At 36.9% G+C, this 17,330-nt stretch overlaps 1 protein-coding gene across 4 annotated transcripts in view; it reads left to right on the top strand.

The window, feature by feature from the left end:
* SCAPER (S-phase cyclin A associated protein in the ER) overlaps positions 1-17,330 on the top strand; it is a 539,023-nt gene that overhangs the window by 25,401 nt on the left and 496,292 nt on the right. For 3 of the 4 annotated variants that reach the window (XM_025883907.2, XM_025883909.2, XM_025883908.2), the window contains exon 5: positions 4,214-4,411. In XM_025883907.2, the coding sequence (XP_025739692.1) occupies positions 4,214-4,411 (198 nt within the window). Of the gene's footprint in view, positions 1-4,213; positions 4,412-7,575; positions 7,703-17,330 lie in introns of those variants that run through there. The other variant, XM_073877424.1, reaches the window with a different exon arrangement.

Genomic DNA, 17,330 nt, shown 5'->3' on the forward strand with positions numbered 1-17,330 from the left:
AGCAAAGGAAATTTTTTTCAACAAATTGTGCTGGAACAATTGGACATCCATACATACACACAAAAAAAGAATTTAGACAGATACCTTGTGAAGGGTATAAACCCTTCACAAAATTAAACTCAAAGAGGGATCATAGACCTAAATGTGAAAGCAAAAAGTATGACATTTCTGATGATAACATAGAAAACCTAAATGACCTTGGGTATGGTGATGACTTTTTAGATATAATACCAAAGTTGTGATCCGTGAAGAAATCATTGGTAAGCTAGATTTCATTAAAATTAAAAACTCTGCTCTGCAAAAGACAATGTCAAAAGAATGAGAAGACAGGCCACAGACTAGGAGAAAATACTTGCAAAACACATACCTGATAAGGGACTGTTACCAAAATATACAAAGAACTCTTAAAATTCAACAATAAGTTACAGTATTATATTAGTTTTAGGTGTACTATATAGTGATTCAACACTGTATGTTAACTGTACTAGAATTAAAATAATAAAAAAACCTCAACAGTAAGAGAACAAGCAACCTGATTAAAAAACAGGCCAAAGTTCTTAACAGACACCTTACCAGAGAGGATATACAGATGGCAAATAAGCATATGAAAAGATGCTCTATATCACTTGGCATCAGAGAAATGCAAATTAAAGCAACAATGAGATATTACTACATATCCATTAGAATGGCCAAAATTGGGAATATTGACAACACCAAATGGTGGTAAGGATGTGAAGCTACAGGAACTCTCATTCATTGCTGGTGGGAATGCACAATGGTACAGCCACTTGGCAGTTTATAAATTCCCAGTTTATAGAGTCATATAAAACTAAACATACTCTTAACATATAATCCAGCAGTCATGCTCCTTGGTATGAGTTGAAAACATATCCTCACAAAAACCTGCACATGGATATTTATGGCAGCTTTATTCACAATTGTCAAAACTTGGAAGCAACCAAGATGTCCTTCAGTAGGTGAATGGATACATAAACTAGTACATCCAGACAATGGACTGCTTCTCCCTCTCCCACTCCCCCTGCTTGTGTTCCCTCTCTTGCTTTGTCTCTATCTGTCAAATAAATAAATAAAATCTTTAAAAAAATAAAAGAGCTATCAAGCTATAAAAAGACATGGAGGAACCTTAAATGCATTATACTAAGTGAAAAAAGCCAACCTCAAAAGGCTACATACTGTTTCCAACTATACGGCATTCTGGAAAGGCAAAACTATGGAGACAGTAAAAAGGTCAGTGGTTGCCAGATGTTCGGGGGTAGGGATAGGGAGGAGAGAATGGGCAGAGCACGGAAGATTCTTAGTACAATGACAATACTATGTATAATACCATGATGATGGATACATGTCATTATACATTTGTCCAAACCCATAAAATGAACAACACCTAGAGTAAACTATAAAGTAAACTCTGAACTTTGGATGATTATGATGTGTCGCTGTTGGTACATCAAGAAAATATGTGTTCAATTTTATGTGCCCGTGCATTTTTCTGCAAATAGGTTCATAAGCATTGTTATATTCTCAAGGGAAGTCAGTGAGTCCTTCTGACAGAGATGAGTCAGAAATCTCAATTTCTTCCTTCCTCTTTCCCTTTACTTTTTCTCTTTCTCTCAAAAGTCATTGAAAAAAACTATATAACATCATGGAATTCAGTTGTGTCTAACTTTTCCCACAAATTTAGATTGCTTTGTCTTCTTGAGTATCTTGGAAATAGTAGTAAGCTGTAGTAATGGGATAGTTACTTGATTTTTAATCTTGGCTTTATCACTTAGTGTGAGACCTTGGGTTCATTACTTAATTTAGCTAAACTTCAGTTTTCTCTTCTGTAAAATGGAGATAATAATGTTACCTATGATACAAAATTGCTTCAAAGATTAAATGAAGTTTAACTGTATGGAAAGCACTTAGCACAGTGCCTGGCACCTGGCAAGTGTGCCATGAATGTTAGATGCTGCTGCAATTACTATTATCACTGCTATTATTTTTATCAGTGGTAAGTAAGAGCCCTATACTTTGGAACTCTATACTGACTTAACCTCTGCAATTTTATTTGCCTGTTCTTTCACAAATTTGGCAGTTTTGCCATTAGTTCACATTTTTTTTCTATGAGCATATTTCTTCTCCTCTTTATCTTTCCCACTATAGTCATACCTAACATTATTTGCGTATTAATTGTGTGCTTGGTGCTATGTGAAATGCTTTATGAACATGGGAGCAGAAGTTGAAAGACTAGGTTCTGGTCCTAGTTCCATCACTCAACCTTTTGACTTGCTAAGAAATTCAATCTTTCTGAACCTCAGTTTTATCATCTACAAATGGGAATAATAATATTTGTCCTGTCTTTAGTTTGTTGTAATGATTAAATGAGATAATGTATTCAAAATTCCTTCATAAAATATAAATATGCATGCAAGTATTTGCCATTTTGGCAAAGTTAAATATCAAATTTGTGTAGCACATTGCCTTTCAGATGGAATTATGTAACTGTAGTTTTTGTCTTACTGGCATCTTTCTTTGTAAAAGCTTCACATATAGCAATCACAAAGAATAGAAAAATTTTAACCTGGAAGCAGTGGTGCCTATTTTACATTGTAAGAAAGGATGGTAAAATATTTGATGCATGATAAGGTACATACACAAAGGGGTGAAAATGAGTGAAAGTCCTTTGAGCATTCCGTTAAGACCAGAGTCTAAATTCACAGGAATTTACTAGCCCTTTGCTGATTGATGTAGAAAAACTTCATGAAGGAGGTATAGTTTGGGAAACTTCTCAAGTTAATTTTAACTTTGGTTGGTGTCTAGGAAGAGGAATGAGGTAGTCTGGAATATCTGGTCAAGCGCTGGTGGCACAGGCCTGAGGCGGTATAATGGTAAGCTTGGCAGTGTTATTGTAGAGCTGTAATGGGAAGGTGTTCTCCTGTGGCTAGATGATCTTTGACAAATGAGTTATTAGCCTTGGAGCCTGTTTCCTAAACTGTAAAGTGGAGCTAATAATACATACTTTAAAGATTGTGTGAAGGTGGTTAGAAGATTATGTGAAGTTGATTTATGATCTGTAATCCTGTATAAATTGCTAATTGTTGTCACAGTTATCAGGAGAGTGGACAGAATTAAGCTTTACTTCAGGATAGATGCTGGTTGAATGGGATTTTGAATTTGGTTTAATCCAAGGAGGGGATATTTGCCAAAATAAAATTATTTACACTAAGGCTGGAAAGAACTTGGAGAGCAATTGAGGCAAAGGTTTTATGGATTGTTGACATTATTTTAAATTTTATTGCTTGAGTATTGAGAATTAGGGCTTGGACCATGGCTAACCCGTAAAATATTTGCTAATTTTCATTTGTGAAATCTGGCAACCCTAGTCTGGATGGGGCACTGTGGAGGGAGGACAAGTAACTCCATCTCAGCCTCTCAAGCGTGTATAGTATCTGTGTGTGTACATGTGTTTTGTCTGCTTCCTTTTTGCTGGTAAAGATTCTATATAAATCAGTGATTGGCTATAAAAGATTTATGAAGTTTAGGAATCACTTATATTGAAGGCCAAAGCCTAAAACAAAGCAGGAGGGTATTAGCCTCTATTTCAGATACTCTCCACTCTGGGGCTCTTCTATGAAAAAGAAAAGCAAGCAAACAGGAATGATACACACACATACAAAACAACCCAAAGAAACCTGGTATTGTGTGTTGCTCTAACTGTAGTAGAGGTTTAGTATTTATTTATTTATTCAGTTTAAGTAGCCACAGAGAGATAAGCAACTCTTTTGTACTTCTAGTGAGAAGCTTCAGGTTTGCATTTTGAATTTCATTGTTTATATAAACTACATGCTTTTTGGTGGAATGATTCTGTGGTACAGTCTGTAAAACTATAGAATGTAATCTTTATTTTCAAAGTTTCCCTATGCAACTGAGGAAAGAATGGGTCCTTTAGTGGTCCTTTTTGACTTAAAGGTCTATTCACTGTTGAAATCATGCTAATCTTCACTAAGACATGTCTGAAATAAAAAATGACCTTACAAACCTGATGCTTTTTTAAGATGAGAAGCTTTGTTTTGATAAATTCAGTGTGATGTAAGATAAAAAGAAGAATGTTTCGTTTTTAAGTATTTATTTTGAAAAATGTGCTTTATAAAAAAATCCAATCCCTGGAGGCTTTTAAGAAATGTTTTTTTTATGTTTTGTTTTATTTCACCAGAATGCTGCAGTAGACTGTAAAATAACATCATCTACAACTGGAGATAAACACTTTGATAAAAGTCCCACTAAAACAAGGCATCCTCGGAAAATTGATCTAAGAGCTAGATACTGGGCATTTCTTTTTGACAATCTTCGCCGAGCAGTAGATGAAATCTATGAAACTTGTGAATCAGATCAGAGTGTGGTAGAATGTAAGGTAAGGTTTGCTTTGAGACTTTGTAATCCATTTAAAGCCAAATTCTCCCATTTTTATTATACCTGACCATATCATTTAACATTGGTATGCAATACTGTATTATTAACTGTAGTCACCATGCTGTACATTAGATCCCTACAACTTACTCATCTTGTAACTGAAAGTTTGTACCCTTTGACCAACATCTATCTTCCCCACTCCTTGGAACCACTGTTCTACCCTTCAGGTTTTTTTGGTTTTGATTTTTTGAATACTCTTGTTTTTTGCATTATCTAATTATATAATATTCAAGATTTGGTACATAGTCCTGGGCAAGAAATCATAAGATGAATATGCACACACACCCCCATGATACACAAAATTATTTTAAAAATCTCTCCTATCTGCACTGTCCAGTACTGTAGGTGGCACTACTGAGATTTTGACATTCTTTGGTTTCATGTTTAATATCTTTAATTGGACGTTGCCCCCTTTCTGCTGAAATACTTATCACTCTTCTAATTCACTGTGGTCAGGGAAAAGTGAGATTGATAGCTAACCATAAACAGTCCTGGGTGGGATTGGGATGTCATTGTAAGGTGTATTTTCTAATTTCAGATAACCTTGTGTTTGTAATAGGATATTAGATACGTAGTACAATCTGTCTCTGAAAATACACTAAAAAGCCTGGTCTTTTAGAAAATAGAAACTATATACTCTATTACTTTATACTGAACAAAATTATTTTGAGAAAAACCAGAGTGATACATCTTCAGAGAAATATTACACAGCATGGTTTCTACAGTGAACAGGACTGAAAACCCTGGCATTCAGTATTTAACCTATGAAATATATGAAGGGTCAAAGAAAAGTTATGTGTTGAAACAGCAGCTGTGTCTCCTCTAAAATTGGAAACAGCCAAAATAGGTTTTCGAATAGCCTAAAAATATGATTGATCAGATGTGGATTTCAGAATGAACTGTAATTGAAATCCTCCAAATTTATAGTTTGGTTGTCACAATTAATATTGTTACTATCACCATGTAAAACTTTTTACATTTTAAGAAAATAAGTTTAAACAAAATCATAAGCTTGGAGTTTAATGAATCAGCATGTTGTCATAGAAAACACTACTGACCTTAATTTTAGATTATAGTTTCTTTTATAAAAAAATGAGCATATGGGCCTAGATAATTTCTAAGTTAGCCATACAGATCAGTTAGATCAGAGATTCTTTGATTTTTGTAATTAAAAATAACAAAAAGTTGACTGAAGAAATAAAATTTGTTTATAAAATACGTACTTCTTTACAGAAGTGAATTTGACCAATTGCAATCATGTTTCTGTGATGAGCAGAGACCCTTGTACCTGTCTGAATTTCTGGCTCTCTCATCCATCTACCAAAGCTTTCTTGGTGAAAATTCAGTAGTAATAGATTTTTTTTTTAATGCAAGTTGTAGATTACAAAAATGGAGAACATTTTGACAAAGGGAGAGTAGTAGAGATGTGTTCTTTATTTTTTGTACTGTTCTGAGATGCTCAAAGGCTATGCTGAGAAATAAAATGAGAGCTTAAAAGTTATTTTTTTTATAAGATTTTTATTTTTAAGTAATCTCTGTACCCATCGTTGGGCTCAGACTCACAACACTGAGATCAAGAGTTGCATGCTCTTCCGACTGAGCCAGCTAGGTGCTGCTTAAAGTTATTTTCATACCCAACTCTGCTTCTTTCTCCACCCAGGACATATAGGTAGTGGTGTAAAAAGATATAGTTTAACATTTGGTCTAAACATATGCTGGGTATATGATAACTAGAATTCTTTTTTTATTTTTGTCTTGCTCTGTTTTCACTGTAAAAACAATCATCCCTTATCTCATTTGATCAGTATCTCTGTGAGATCCAAAACCCAGAGGGTTTTCCTCACTGTCCAGGTAGATTGAACCCTTGTTTTGTGGATGCACTGACAAGATTTATCCCTATTTGTGGTTTTTGTGTTTTAGTCTTGTAACGTCATCACAATTCAGTTGTTTGTCTCGTGTAAAATGCAGTTAATAACATCTGTATTATGTAATTCACATGCTAAGTATAGCATGATATGGAAAGTATCTTTTTTATTTCAGCTAGGATTATTGACCAGAGCCCTGCTCTATAATCAGAAGAGCCTAAATTTCTAGTTGTGTTTTTTTTTGTTTGTTTGTTATTTAGTTTTTAAACTAAATAACAACTTTCAAACTTTCAAACTGTTATGCCTCTTCACTGCATGAATTACTACAAACTGACATTCAGGCAAAACTGTACTCTAACCATCAGCCACTGCATTTCCCCTTCTCCTTTATAAAGAGATGGGCTAGAGGATGGGTGAAGGCCTTTTGGAGAGTACCCAGTTAATGAAGGTAGCCATCCCCTCAACTTGTTCTCACAAAAGTTTGAGGTGGGGTTTGAATTTCTTGTAAAGTTTGTGAGTGTGGCTGCAAGAATGAGAGACTGGCTTCTTATTCTCTGGCTGGATCTTTGTTGTGCTGATTGATTTTGATGCCTTTGGAATGTGTCCAGCGAGTTTGCGGGATAGCATGATGGGTACAGATTGTACTTTCTTTTCCTTGTTTCCCATTTTAACCCAGTGGAAACTGGATGTGTGGATCTGGAATATTGGCTATAGAAGCTGGTGTATACATTTGCTTTAGAGATTTCATAACACAATAGGCTTGCTGGAGTACCTCATGGGTAGTATGCCTTGGAAGGAGATGGGATGTGAGTTCTCAGTAATCAGGTAAAGTGGAACCCCAGTGAGTCTCGTGATTTATGGGAAGGAAAAAGTGTGGACATTGGTGAAGATGTTGGAGTCATAGGGGCTTTCTATGGGGGCACTTGATTAGATGAGAATATGCAAAACAGTGGTGGAGTTGGGACAGTTACTACTGGGGCAGAGGGAGCCAGGGTGAACCTGAACACTGCTTAGAGAACCACATATGCTACCTGTGCAGAAATCACCATGTACTGCAGAGATCAGTAGAGACCACTGACCTCAGATTGAATCAGAGAAAGATTAGGGATATATTTCTGCTTGGCAGCACTTGAATCTCTTGGCAGTCAGCATCACTGGAGAAGGACAGGCTGATGACTGTAGCAGACCCATCACTAATATCTGGTGAACTCTTGTAAGTTGAATATTGCTCTGTTCCCACAGCTGCTACATATGGCAAAAGATAGAAGCTTGTGAATATAGGAGAGTGAGAAGAGGAGTACAGGGAAAGAAGAGGGGACCCAGTGAGAACAAGCCATGCCCTTCTCCACCACAGGCATCTGCTAAAAGTAATGTAATTCTCACTTGTGCTTAATAGGCAGGTTATCTATAGATGGGGTTTTAAAACCTTTGATAATTGAATATAACTGAAAAATTGTAGAATTTCACTGAGCATACTCAGCAGGTTCATATTCAACTTAGTATTCAACTAAGGTTACAGGGGAAAAACATAAAAGTATTCTTTTTTTATATCTCAGTGAGTTGAGATTTCTCAGTTCAACAAATAAGGATCAAAGTGAGATGTGAGAAAATGTTTTTTGAAAGGTGTGACATGGAGGTCTGAGTCCAAAATGGTGGAGAAGTAGGAGACCTTAGTTTTGTCTGGACCTAGGAATTCAGCTGGATAGCTATTAAATCATTCTGAACACCTGCGAACTCAACCAGAGATCTAAGAAAATAGCTGCAACTCTACAAATAGAAAAGCTACTCCTTTCTGGAAGAATAACAAGATGGAAAAACTCACCTCAAAAAAGAGAACAAGAGGCAGTATTGACTGCCAGGGACCTAATCAGTATGGACATAAGTAAGATGTCAGAACTAAAGTTCAGAATAACGATTATAAAGATATCAGATGAGCTTGGAAAAAGCATAAAAAACACTAGAGAATCCCTTTCTGAAGAAATAAAAAAACTAAAAACTAACCAAGTTGAAATCAAAAAGGCTATTAATGAGGTGCAATAAAAAATGGAGGCTCTAAGTGCTAGGATAAATGAGGCAGAAGAGAGAATTAATGATATAGAAAACCAAATAATGGAGAAAAAAGCAGAGAAGAAAAAAGATAACTATTGGATCACGAGGGGAGAATTTGAGAGATAAGTGATACCATAAAGCAAAATGATAGAATAATTGGGATCCCAGAAGAAGAGGAAAGTGGGGGCAGAAGGTATATTGGAGCAAATTATAGTGGAGAACTTCCCTAATCTGGGGAAGGAAACAGGCATTCAAGTCCAGGAGGCACAGAGAAACCCCCTCAAAATCAATAAAAATAGGTCAACACCCCGACATATAATAGTGAAACTTGAAAATCTCAGAGACAAAGAGAAAATCCTGGGAAAGCAGCTTGGGACAAGAGGTCTGTAACCTAAAAGGGTAGAAACATTAGACTGGCAGCAGACCTATCCACAGAGACCTGGCAGGCTGGAAAGTACAGGCATGATATATTCAGGGTGCTAAATAAGAAAAATATGCAGCCAAGAATACTTTATCCAGCTAGCATGTCATTCAGAATGGACAGATTAAAAAAAAAAAAAAAACTTCCAGGACAAACAGAAACTAAAAGAATATGTGATCACTAAACCAGCCCTACAAGAAGTATTAAAGGAGATCCTTTAAGCAAAGAGAGAACCCAAAAGTAACATAAACCAAAAAGGAACAGAGACAATATGCGGAAACAGTGACTGTACAGGTAATAGGCACTAAATTCATATCTTTCAATAATTATTCTGAATGTAAATGGGCTAAATGCCCCAATCAAAAGACATACAGTATCAGATTGGATAAAAAAGCAAGACCCATTGATATGCTGTCTGCAAAAGACTCATTTTAGACCCAAAGACACCTCCAGATTGAAAGTGAGGGGGTGGAAAATCATTTATCATGCTAATGGACATCAAAAGAAAGCTGGAGTGGCAATCCTTATATCAGACAAATTAGATTTTAAACCAAAGACTAATAAGAGATGAGGAAGGACACTATATTATAATTAAAGGGTTTATCCAACAACAATATCTAACAGTTGTAAATATTTATATCCCTAACATGGGAACAGCAAATTATATAAACCAATTAATAACAAAATTAAAGAAACACATTGATAACGATACAATAATAGTAGGGGACTTTAATATACCACTCAGTGCAATAGACAGATTATCTAAGCAGACAATCAGCAAGGAAACAAGGGCTTTGAATGACACACTGGACCAGATGGACTTCACAGATATATTAAGAGCATTCCATCCTAAAGTAACAGAATACACATTCTTCTCAAGTGCACATGGAACACTCTCCAGAATAGATCACATATTGGGTCGTAAATCAGGTCTGAACTGGTACCAAAAGACTGGGATCGTTCCCTGCATATTTTCAGACCACAGTGCTTTGAAACTGGAACTCAATCACAAGAGGAAATTTGGAAAGAACTCAAATACATGGAGGCTAAAGAGCATCCTACTAAATAATGATTGGGTCAACAGCAATTGCAATACTGGGTATTTACCCCAAAGATACAAATGTAGTGATCCAAAGGGGTACATGCACCTTGATGTTTATAGCAGCAATATCCACAATAGCCAAACTATGGAAAGAGCCAAGATGTCCATCGACAGATGAATGGATAAAGAAGATGTGTATGTGTACACACACATACACACACACACACACACACACACACACACACACACACACACACTGGAATATTATGCAGCCATCAAAAGGAATGAAATCTTGCCATTTTCAACAACATGGATGGAACTGGAGGGTATTATGCTGAGCGAAATAAGTCAATCAGAGAAAGACATGTATCATATGATCTCACTGATATGAGGAATTCTTAATCTCAGGAAACAAACTGAGGGTTGCTGGAGTGGTTGGGTGATAGACATTGGGGAGGGTATGTGCTATGGTGAGCACTGTGAATTGTGTAAGACTGTTGAATACAGACCTATACCTCTGGAACAAATAATACATTATATGTTTAAAAAAAGAAGAAGATAGTAGGAAGGGGAAATTGGAGGGGGAGACGAACCATGAGAGACTATGGACTCTGAGAAACAAACTGAGGGTTCTAGAGGGGAGGGGGGTGGGGGGATGCGTTAGCCGGGTGATGGGTATTAAAGAGGGCATGTACTGAATGGAGCACTGGGTGTTATACGCAAACAATGAATCATGGAACACTACATCAAAAACTAATGAAGTAATGTATGGTGATTAACATAACATAATAAAAAAAGAATGGGTCAAGCAGGAAATTAAAGAAGAATTTAAAAAATTCATGGAAACAAATGAAAATGAAAACACAGCTGTTCAAAAACCTTTGGGATGCTGTCCTAAGAGGGAAGTGTAATGTAACACAAGCCTTTCTCAAGAAACAAGAAAGGTCTCAAATATACAAGCTAACCTTAAACCTAAAGGAGCTGGAGAATGAACAGCAAATAAAGCCTAAATCCAGCAGGAGAAGAGAAATAATAAAGATTAGAAGAAAAATCAATGAAATAAAAACCAAAAGAACAGTAGAACCAATCAATGAAACTAGGAGCTGGTTCTTGGAAAGAATTAGTAAGGTTGATAAATCCCTGACCAGACTTATCAAAAAGAAAAGAAAAAGGACCCAAATAAATAATGAAAGAGGAGAGATCAGAACTAGTACTGAAGAAATGCAAACAATTATAAGAACATATTATGAGCAACTATATGCCAACAAATTAGGCTATCTGGAAGAAATGGATGCATTCCTAGAAAGTTATAAACTACCAAAACTGAAACAGGAAGAAATAGAAAACCTGAACAGACCCATAACCAGCAAGGAAATTGAAGCAGTAACCAAAAATCTCCCAACAGAGTCCGGGGCTGGATGGCTTCTCAGGGAAATTCTACCAAATACACACACACACACACACACACACACACACACACACATTTATAAATATATTTATAAAAATACATATATTTATAAATATACATATAAATATATATAAATATATATATTTATTTATTTTATTTATGATTTTATTTATTTGACACAGACACAGGAAGAGAGGGAACATAAGCAGGGGCAGTGGGAGAGGGAGAAGCAAGCTTCCCACTGAGCAGGGAACCTGATATGGGGCTCGATCCCAGGACCCTGGGATCATGACCTGAGCTGAAGGCAGACGCTTAACGACTATGCCACCCAGGCGCCCCTCTACCAAATATTTAAAGAATTAATACCTATTCTTCTGAAACTGTTTCAAAAAATAGAAATAGAAGGAAAATGTTCTATGAGGCCAGCATTACCTTGATCCCAAAACCAAACCTGACCAAAAAGGAGAATTATCGACTAATATCCCTGATGAACATGGATGCAAATATTCTCACCAAGATCCTAGCCAGTAGGATCCAACAGTATATTAAAAGGATTATTCACCGTGACCAAATGGGATTTATTCCTGGGCCCCAAGGTTGGTTCAACATCTGCAAATCAATCAATGTGATACACTAATTAAATAAAAGAAAGGACAAGAACCATATGATCCTCTCAATAGATGCAGAAAAAGTATTTGACAAAGTACAGCATCCTTTCTTGATTAAAACTCTCCACAGTGTAGGGATAGAGGGAATATACCTGAATGTCATAAAAGCCATATACGAAAAACCCACAGTGAATAGCATTCTCAGTGGGGAAAACTGAGAGCTTTCCCCCTGAGGTCAGGAACACAGCAGGGATGTCCACTATCACTACTGCTGTTCAACACAGTAGTAGAAGTCCTAGCCTCAGCAATCAGACAACAAAAAAATAAAAGGCATCCAAATCAGCAAAGGAGTCAAACTCTCTCACTCTTTGCAGATGACATGATACTCTGTGGAAAACCCAAAATATTCAATCCCAAAATTGCTAGAACTCCCGCAGGAATTCAGTAGTGTGGCAGGATGTAAAATAAATGCACAGAAATCAGTTGCATTCCCGTACACTAAGAGTGAGACCAAAGAAAGAGAAGTTAAGGAGGTGATCCCATTTACAATTTCACCCAAGACCATAAGATACCTAGGAATAAACCTAAGCAGAGAGGCAAAGGATCTGTACTCAGGAAGCTATAGAATGCTCATGAAAGAAATTGAGGAAGACACAAAGAAATGGAAAAACGTTCCATGCTCATGGAAATGGAAGAACAAATATTGTTAAAATATCTATGCTCCCTAGAGCAATCTACACATCAGTGCAATCCCTATCAAAATACCATCAAGTTTTTTCACAGAGCTGGAAAAAATAATCCTAAAAGACCCTGAATAGCCAAAGGAATGTTGAAAAAAAAAAATCAGAGCTGATGGCATCACAATTCCAGATCAAGCTCTATTACAAACCTGTATTCATCAAAACAATATGGTACTGGGGCGCCTGGGTGGCTCAGTCGTTAAACGTCTGCCTTCGGCTCAGGTCATGATCCCAGGGTCCTGGGATTGAGCCCCACATTGGGCTCGCTGCTCAGCAGGAAGCCTCTCTCTCTCTCTCCCACTCCCCCTGCTTGTGTTCCCTCTCTCTCTGTGTCTTTCTCTGTCAAATAAATAAAATCTTAAAACAAAAACAAAAACAATATGGTACTGGCACAAACACAGAGCATAGATCAGTGGAACAGAATAGAGAACCCAGAAATAGACCTTCAACTCTATGATCAACTAATCTTCAACAGAGTAGGAAAGAGTATCCAATGGAGAAAAGACAGTCTCTTCAACAAATGTTGTTGAGAAAGTTGGACAGCCACATGCAGAAGAATGAAACTGGACCATTTCCTTACACCGTACACAAAAATAGACTCAGAATGGATGAAAGACCTAAATATGAGATAGGAATCCATCAAAATCCTAGAGGAAAACACAGGAAGCAGCCTCTTTGACCTTGGCCGCAGCAACTTCTTGCTAGACAAGTCTCCAAAGGCAAGGGAAAAAAAGGCAAAAATGAACTATTGGGACTTCATCAAGATTAAAAGTTCTTGCACAGCAAAGGAAACAGTCGACAAAACCAAAAGACAACCAACAGAATGGGAGAAAATATTTGCAAATGACATACCAGATAAAGGGCTACTATCCAAAATCTATAAAGAACTTACCAAACTCCACACCAAAAAAACAAATAGTCCAATCAAGAAGTAGGCAGAAGACATGAAGAGACGTTTCTCCAAAGAAGACATATGGATGGCCAACAGACACATGAAAAAATGCTCAGCATCACTCGGCATCAGGAAAATCCAAGTCAAAACCACAATGAGATACCACCTCACACCAGTTAGAATGGCTAAAATTACCAAGTCAGGAAATAACAGATGTTGGAGAGGATGCAGAGAAAAGAGAACCCTTGTACACTGTTGGTAGGAATGCAAGCTGGTGCAGGGACTCTGGAAAACAGTGTGGAGGTTCCTCAAAAGGTTGAAAATAAAGCTACCTTATGACCCAGCAGTTGTACTACTGGGTATTTACCCCAAAGATACAAATGTAGTGATTTGAAGGGATACCTGCACACCAATTTTTATAGCAGCAATGTCCACAATAGCCAAACTATGGCAGGAGCCCAGATGTTGGTGGACAGATGAATGGATAAAGAAAATGTATATTTATATACAATGGAATCCTACTCAGCCATCAAAAAAATGAAATCATGACATTTGCAACATGGATGGAACTAGAGGGTATTATGCTATGTGAAATAAATCAATGGGAGAAAGACAATTATCCTATGATCTCAGTCATATGTGGAATTTAAGAAACAAAACAGAGGATCATGGGAAGAGAAGAAAAAATAAGATGATATTAAGAGATTCTTAATCATAGGAAACAAACTGAGGGTTGCTGGAGCGAAGGTGGTGGGGGAATGCAGTAACTGGGTGATGCACACATGATGGAATGAGCAATGGGTATTATATAAGACTGATGAATCACTGACCTGTACCTCTGAAACTATTAATACATTATTAATTAATTGAATTTAAATTTTAAAAATCTCATTAAAAATCATGGATCACTACATCAAAAAACTAATGATGTATGGTGACTACAATAATAAAATAAAACTAAAATAAAAATTGCATTAAAAAAAGAAAGGTATGACATGCAATAAACGAAAATAAAGTTTATACTTATATATACGGAGAGTCACAGTAGAAGAAAGAGGAATATAGGTCCAGGGACAGAGAAGGAATAATTGTGGAGGTAGGAAGAAGACCAGGAGAATAGGAACATCCTGAAAGCCATGGAAGAAGTAGCAGTATTGGAGAGGTCAAGAATGATTGTAGTTGCAAGAAAGGTTTTTTTCAGGTTGACTTTCAAAAAGAACCAGAATAGATGGGATCAAGGCAGAAATTTGTGGTGAGGATTTGAAATTCCTTTTGATGGGTTCTTTGCCCTTTTTATTTTCGAAAAATATGAGGTATGGGTTGGAGGTTACAGCCCTGAGGTCAAAATTGTGATGGGAAATTCTTCTTTTCTGTGTCTTCAATTTTCCTTATTAGATTCCTCTCCAGTCAGTATTTAACTTGCTTTTTTCCTCTTCCATCCTAAATGAGAACAGTCAAAACTCAAACCCTTTCTCTCCTTGTCCTTTCATCTCTTGTTTCACCCCTATTTTTCTCCTCTCCTTCATGCTAAAACTTTCTGTATTTGCTGCCTCCATTTCCTTTTCCCGCAGGTACTCATTAGACTGCTCTAGCCTGGTGCCACATCCTATCAGAGCTCCAGGGAAGCTCTTATTAAAGTGACTGGTCATCTCACTATTGCCAAGCCCATTGGTTATTTTTCAGTCCTTTCCATGATCTCTTAGCAGCACTTCACACAGTTGAGCACTTGCAACTTCTTACAGCATTTTGTCCTTTGACTTTCATGAAACGGTCTCTGGTAGTTTAGTTTCCTCCTTTGTTGGCTGCTACTTGTGCCTCCTCTTTTTTTTTTTTTTTTTTTTTGATTTTTCCACCTGACCTTTAGCCCTTTAACTGTTGGGAGGTCATGAAGGCTTCTTTTAATTGTTTACCTTCTTTTCTCACTACCATACTTTGTCTCTTGGCAGTTTTCTCCAGGCCATGGCTTAATTTACCACTCATTTGCTGATGATTCTTAAATGTGTATCTCTAGCTTATCTAGCTTTCCTCTGATTTTTAGACCTTTATATCCAACTTGTCTAGTTGGCACTTCACTTGGATATCTCGCAAGCATGTCGAACTGACGTAAAGAAACTAAATTCATGATCTCTTCTTCTGCCCCAAACCTGGAAATGTATTTCTCTTTCCTGAATGGGCAGATACTGCCTCCACCTCATCCCTTTACTTCATGCGGGCCACTGTCCAATGAGTTAGCTCCTAATCTGTCTACTTCTGATGGTTCTCCTCTGCTACCATTCTAGTCTATGCCATTTTAACATACCTGGATTACAGCCGAAACCTTTGACAGGAATCTCTGCCTCCATCAGTCCATTCTCCACATTACAGATGTAACGATACTTAAAAATCACAAACACATTTTCTCATTTCTTTGATTATAGCTTCTCAAAGTTTCCCCTTGCTCTGAGCATTAAAATCTTCAGCATGACCGTCAAATCTCCAGTGACTTGATTGATGCATACCTCATTTCACGCCATTTTTCTCTCCCCACCTCTGCCTCATTTAAACCAGCCTTCAGTTATTCAAATATATCCTGTGTTCACATGTCTCCAGGACTTTCCATGTTCTGATGATTATGCCCAGAACACTCATTCCTCCTCCTTGCCCAGTACCTCCTCACCTTCCATATCCTTTTTACCTAACTCCTTTTAATAGTTTAGGCTTCAGTTTAAGTGTCACCTGATGTTTCAGACTAGATCAGGTTCCCCTATAGTATACTCTCATATTCTCCTTAGAAACAGTACAATTGAAATTAAATAATTGTATTTTTAGTTTTATATCTGTCTCTGTTATCAGACACTGAGCTCCTTGTCTAGTTTAAGTTCCACTGTTTGTTTATCCTTCTGTCATCAATTCTTGGTACTGGAACTGGAACATATTAAATGCTCAGTGAACAGATGTTAAATGGCTGTGTGAAGTAATGAGATTACATACACTTTTGTGGTGACACACTCTTCACAGTTATGTGATACCCCTTTCCCCGCAGTGATACTTAGCAGCCAGTCACATACTAAACCTGATCTCTTAGCAGCACTTCACACAGTTGAGCACTTGCAACTTCTTATAGCATTAAGACAGTGGGTAGATGGATGGATTGTGGATTGGTGAAGGGGATATCAATTTATTTAAAAATTTTAAAAAATCACAAAGATGGTGGGCAGATGGATTAATCATAGGTTGGTATTCTGTAGGCACATGCAATGGAATTTCACCAAAGTAAAGGAGTTGGAGAGTGTAAGAAAGTCATTGGAGTAGCGGACTATGGAAGTTAAGCTGGATGGGGAAGGAGATGACTGTAAGATAAGCCTGATAGATAAAGAGAAAGTAGAGAAGCTAAGTGTTTGTGAATATTCCTTGGATGTGGTAGGAATGGTTAGATTCTCTGTGGATAGAAAGTGATAGGTTTACATTTTTAAAGTTATTATTTAGATCCTCCAAATACATGCATTTTATCTCCATCATCTGTCAGATACTCAGATATTTTGAAGTCTTTCACTACTATTGCAATTTCTTCAATATCTTTTAATTTCTAAGAATTTTTGTGTTACACATTTTTGCTATCTTTTATTATATAAAGGATTATATGAGTTAACTTTCATTGTAAGTTTAACATTTTCTCAGTGTAAAAATGGCCCCATTGTCCAGCTTAATGTTTTTCTTTGTGAATTCTGTTTTGTGTGATATTAATATTGTAATCTCTCTGTTGTTGTTGTTTGCTCAATTTGCCTGTTACCCTTTGGCTCAGGTACTGAAATTTGCTACAGAGAACATGATACTCAGCACAGGGATAGCAGGTTAA

The sequence above is a fragment of the Callorhinus ursinus genome, unplaced genomic scaffold, assembly GCF_003265705.2.
Source record: "Callorhinus ursinus isolate GAN/ISIS: 27379988/994484 unplaced genomic scaffold, GSC_fseal_2.0 scaffold25, whole genome shotgun sequence".
NCBI lineage: Eukaryota > Metazoa > Chordata > Mammalia > Carnivora > Otariidae > Callorhinus > Callorhinus ursinus.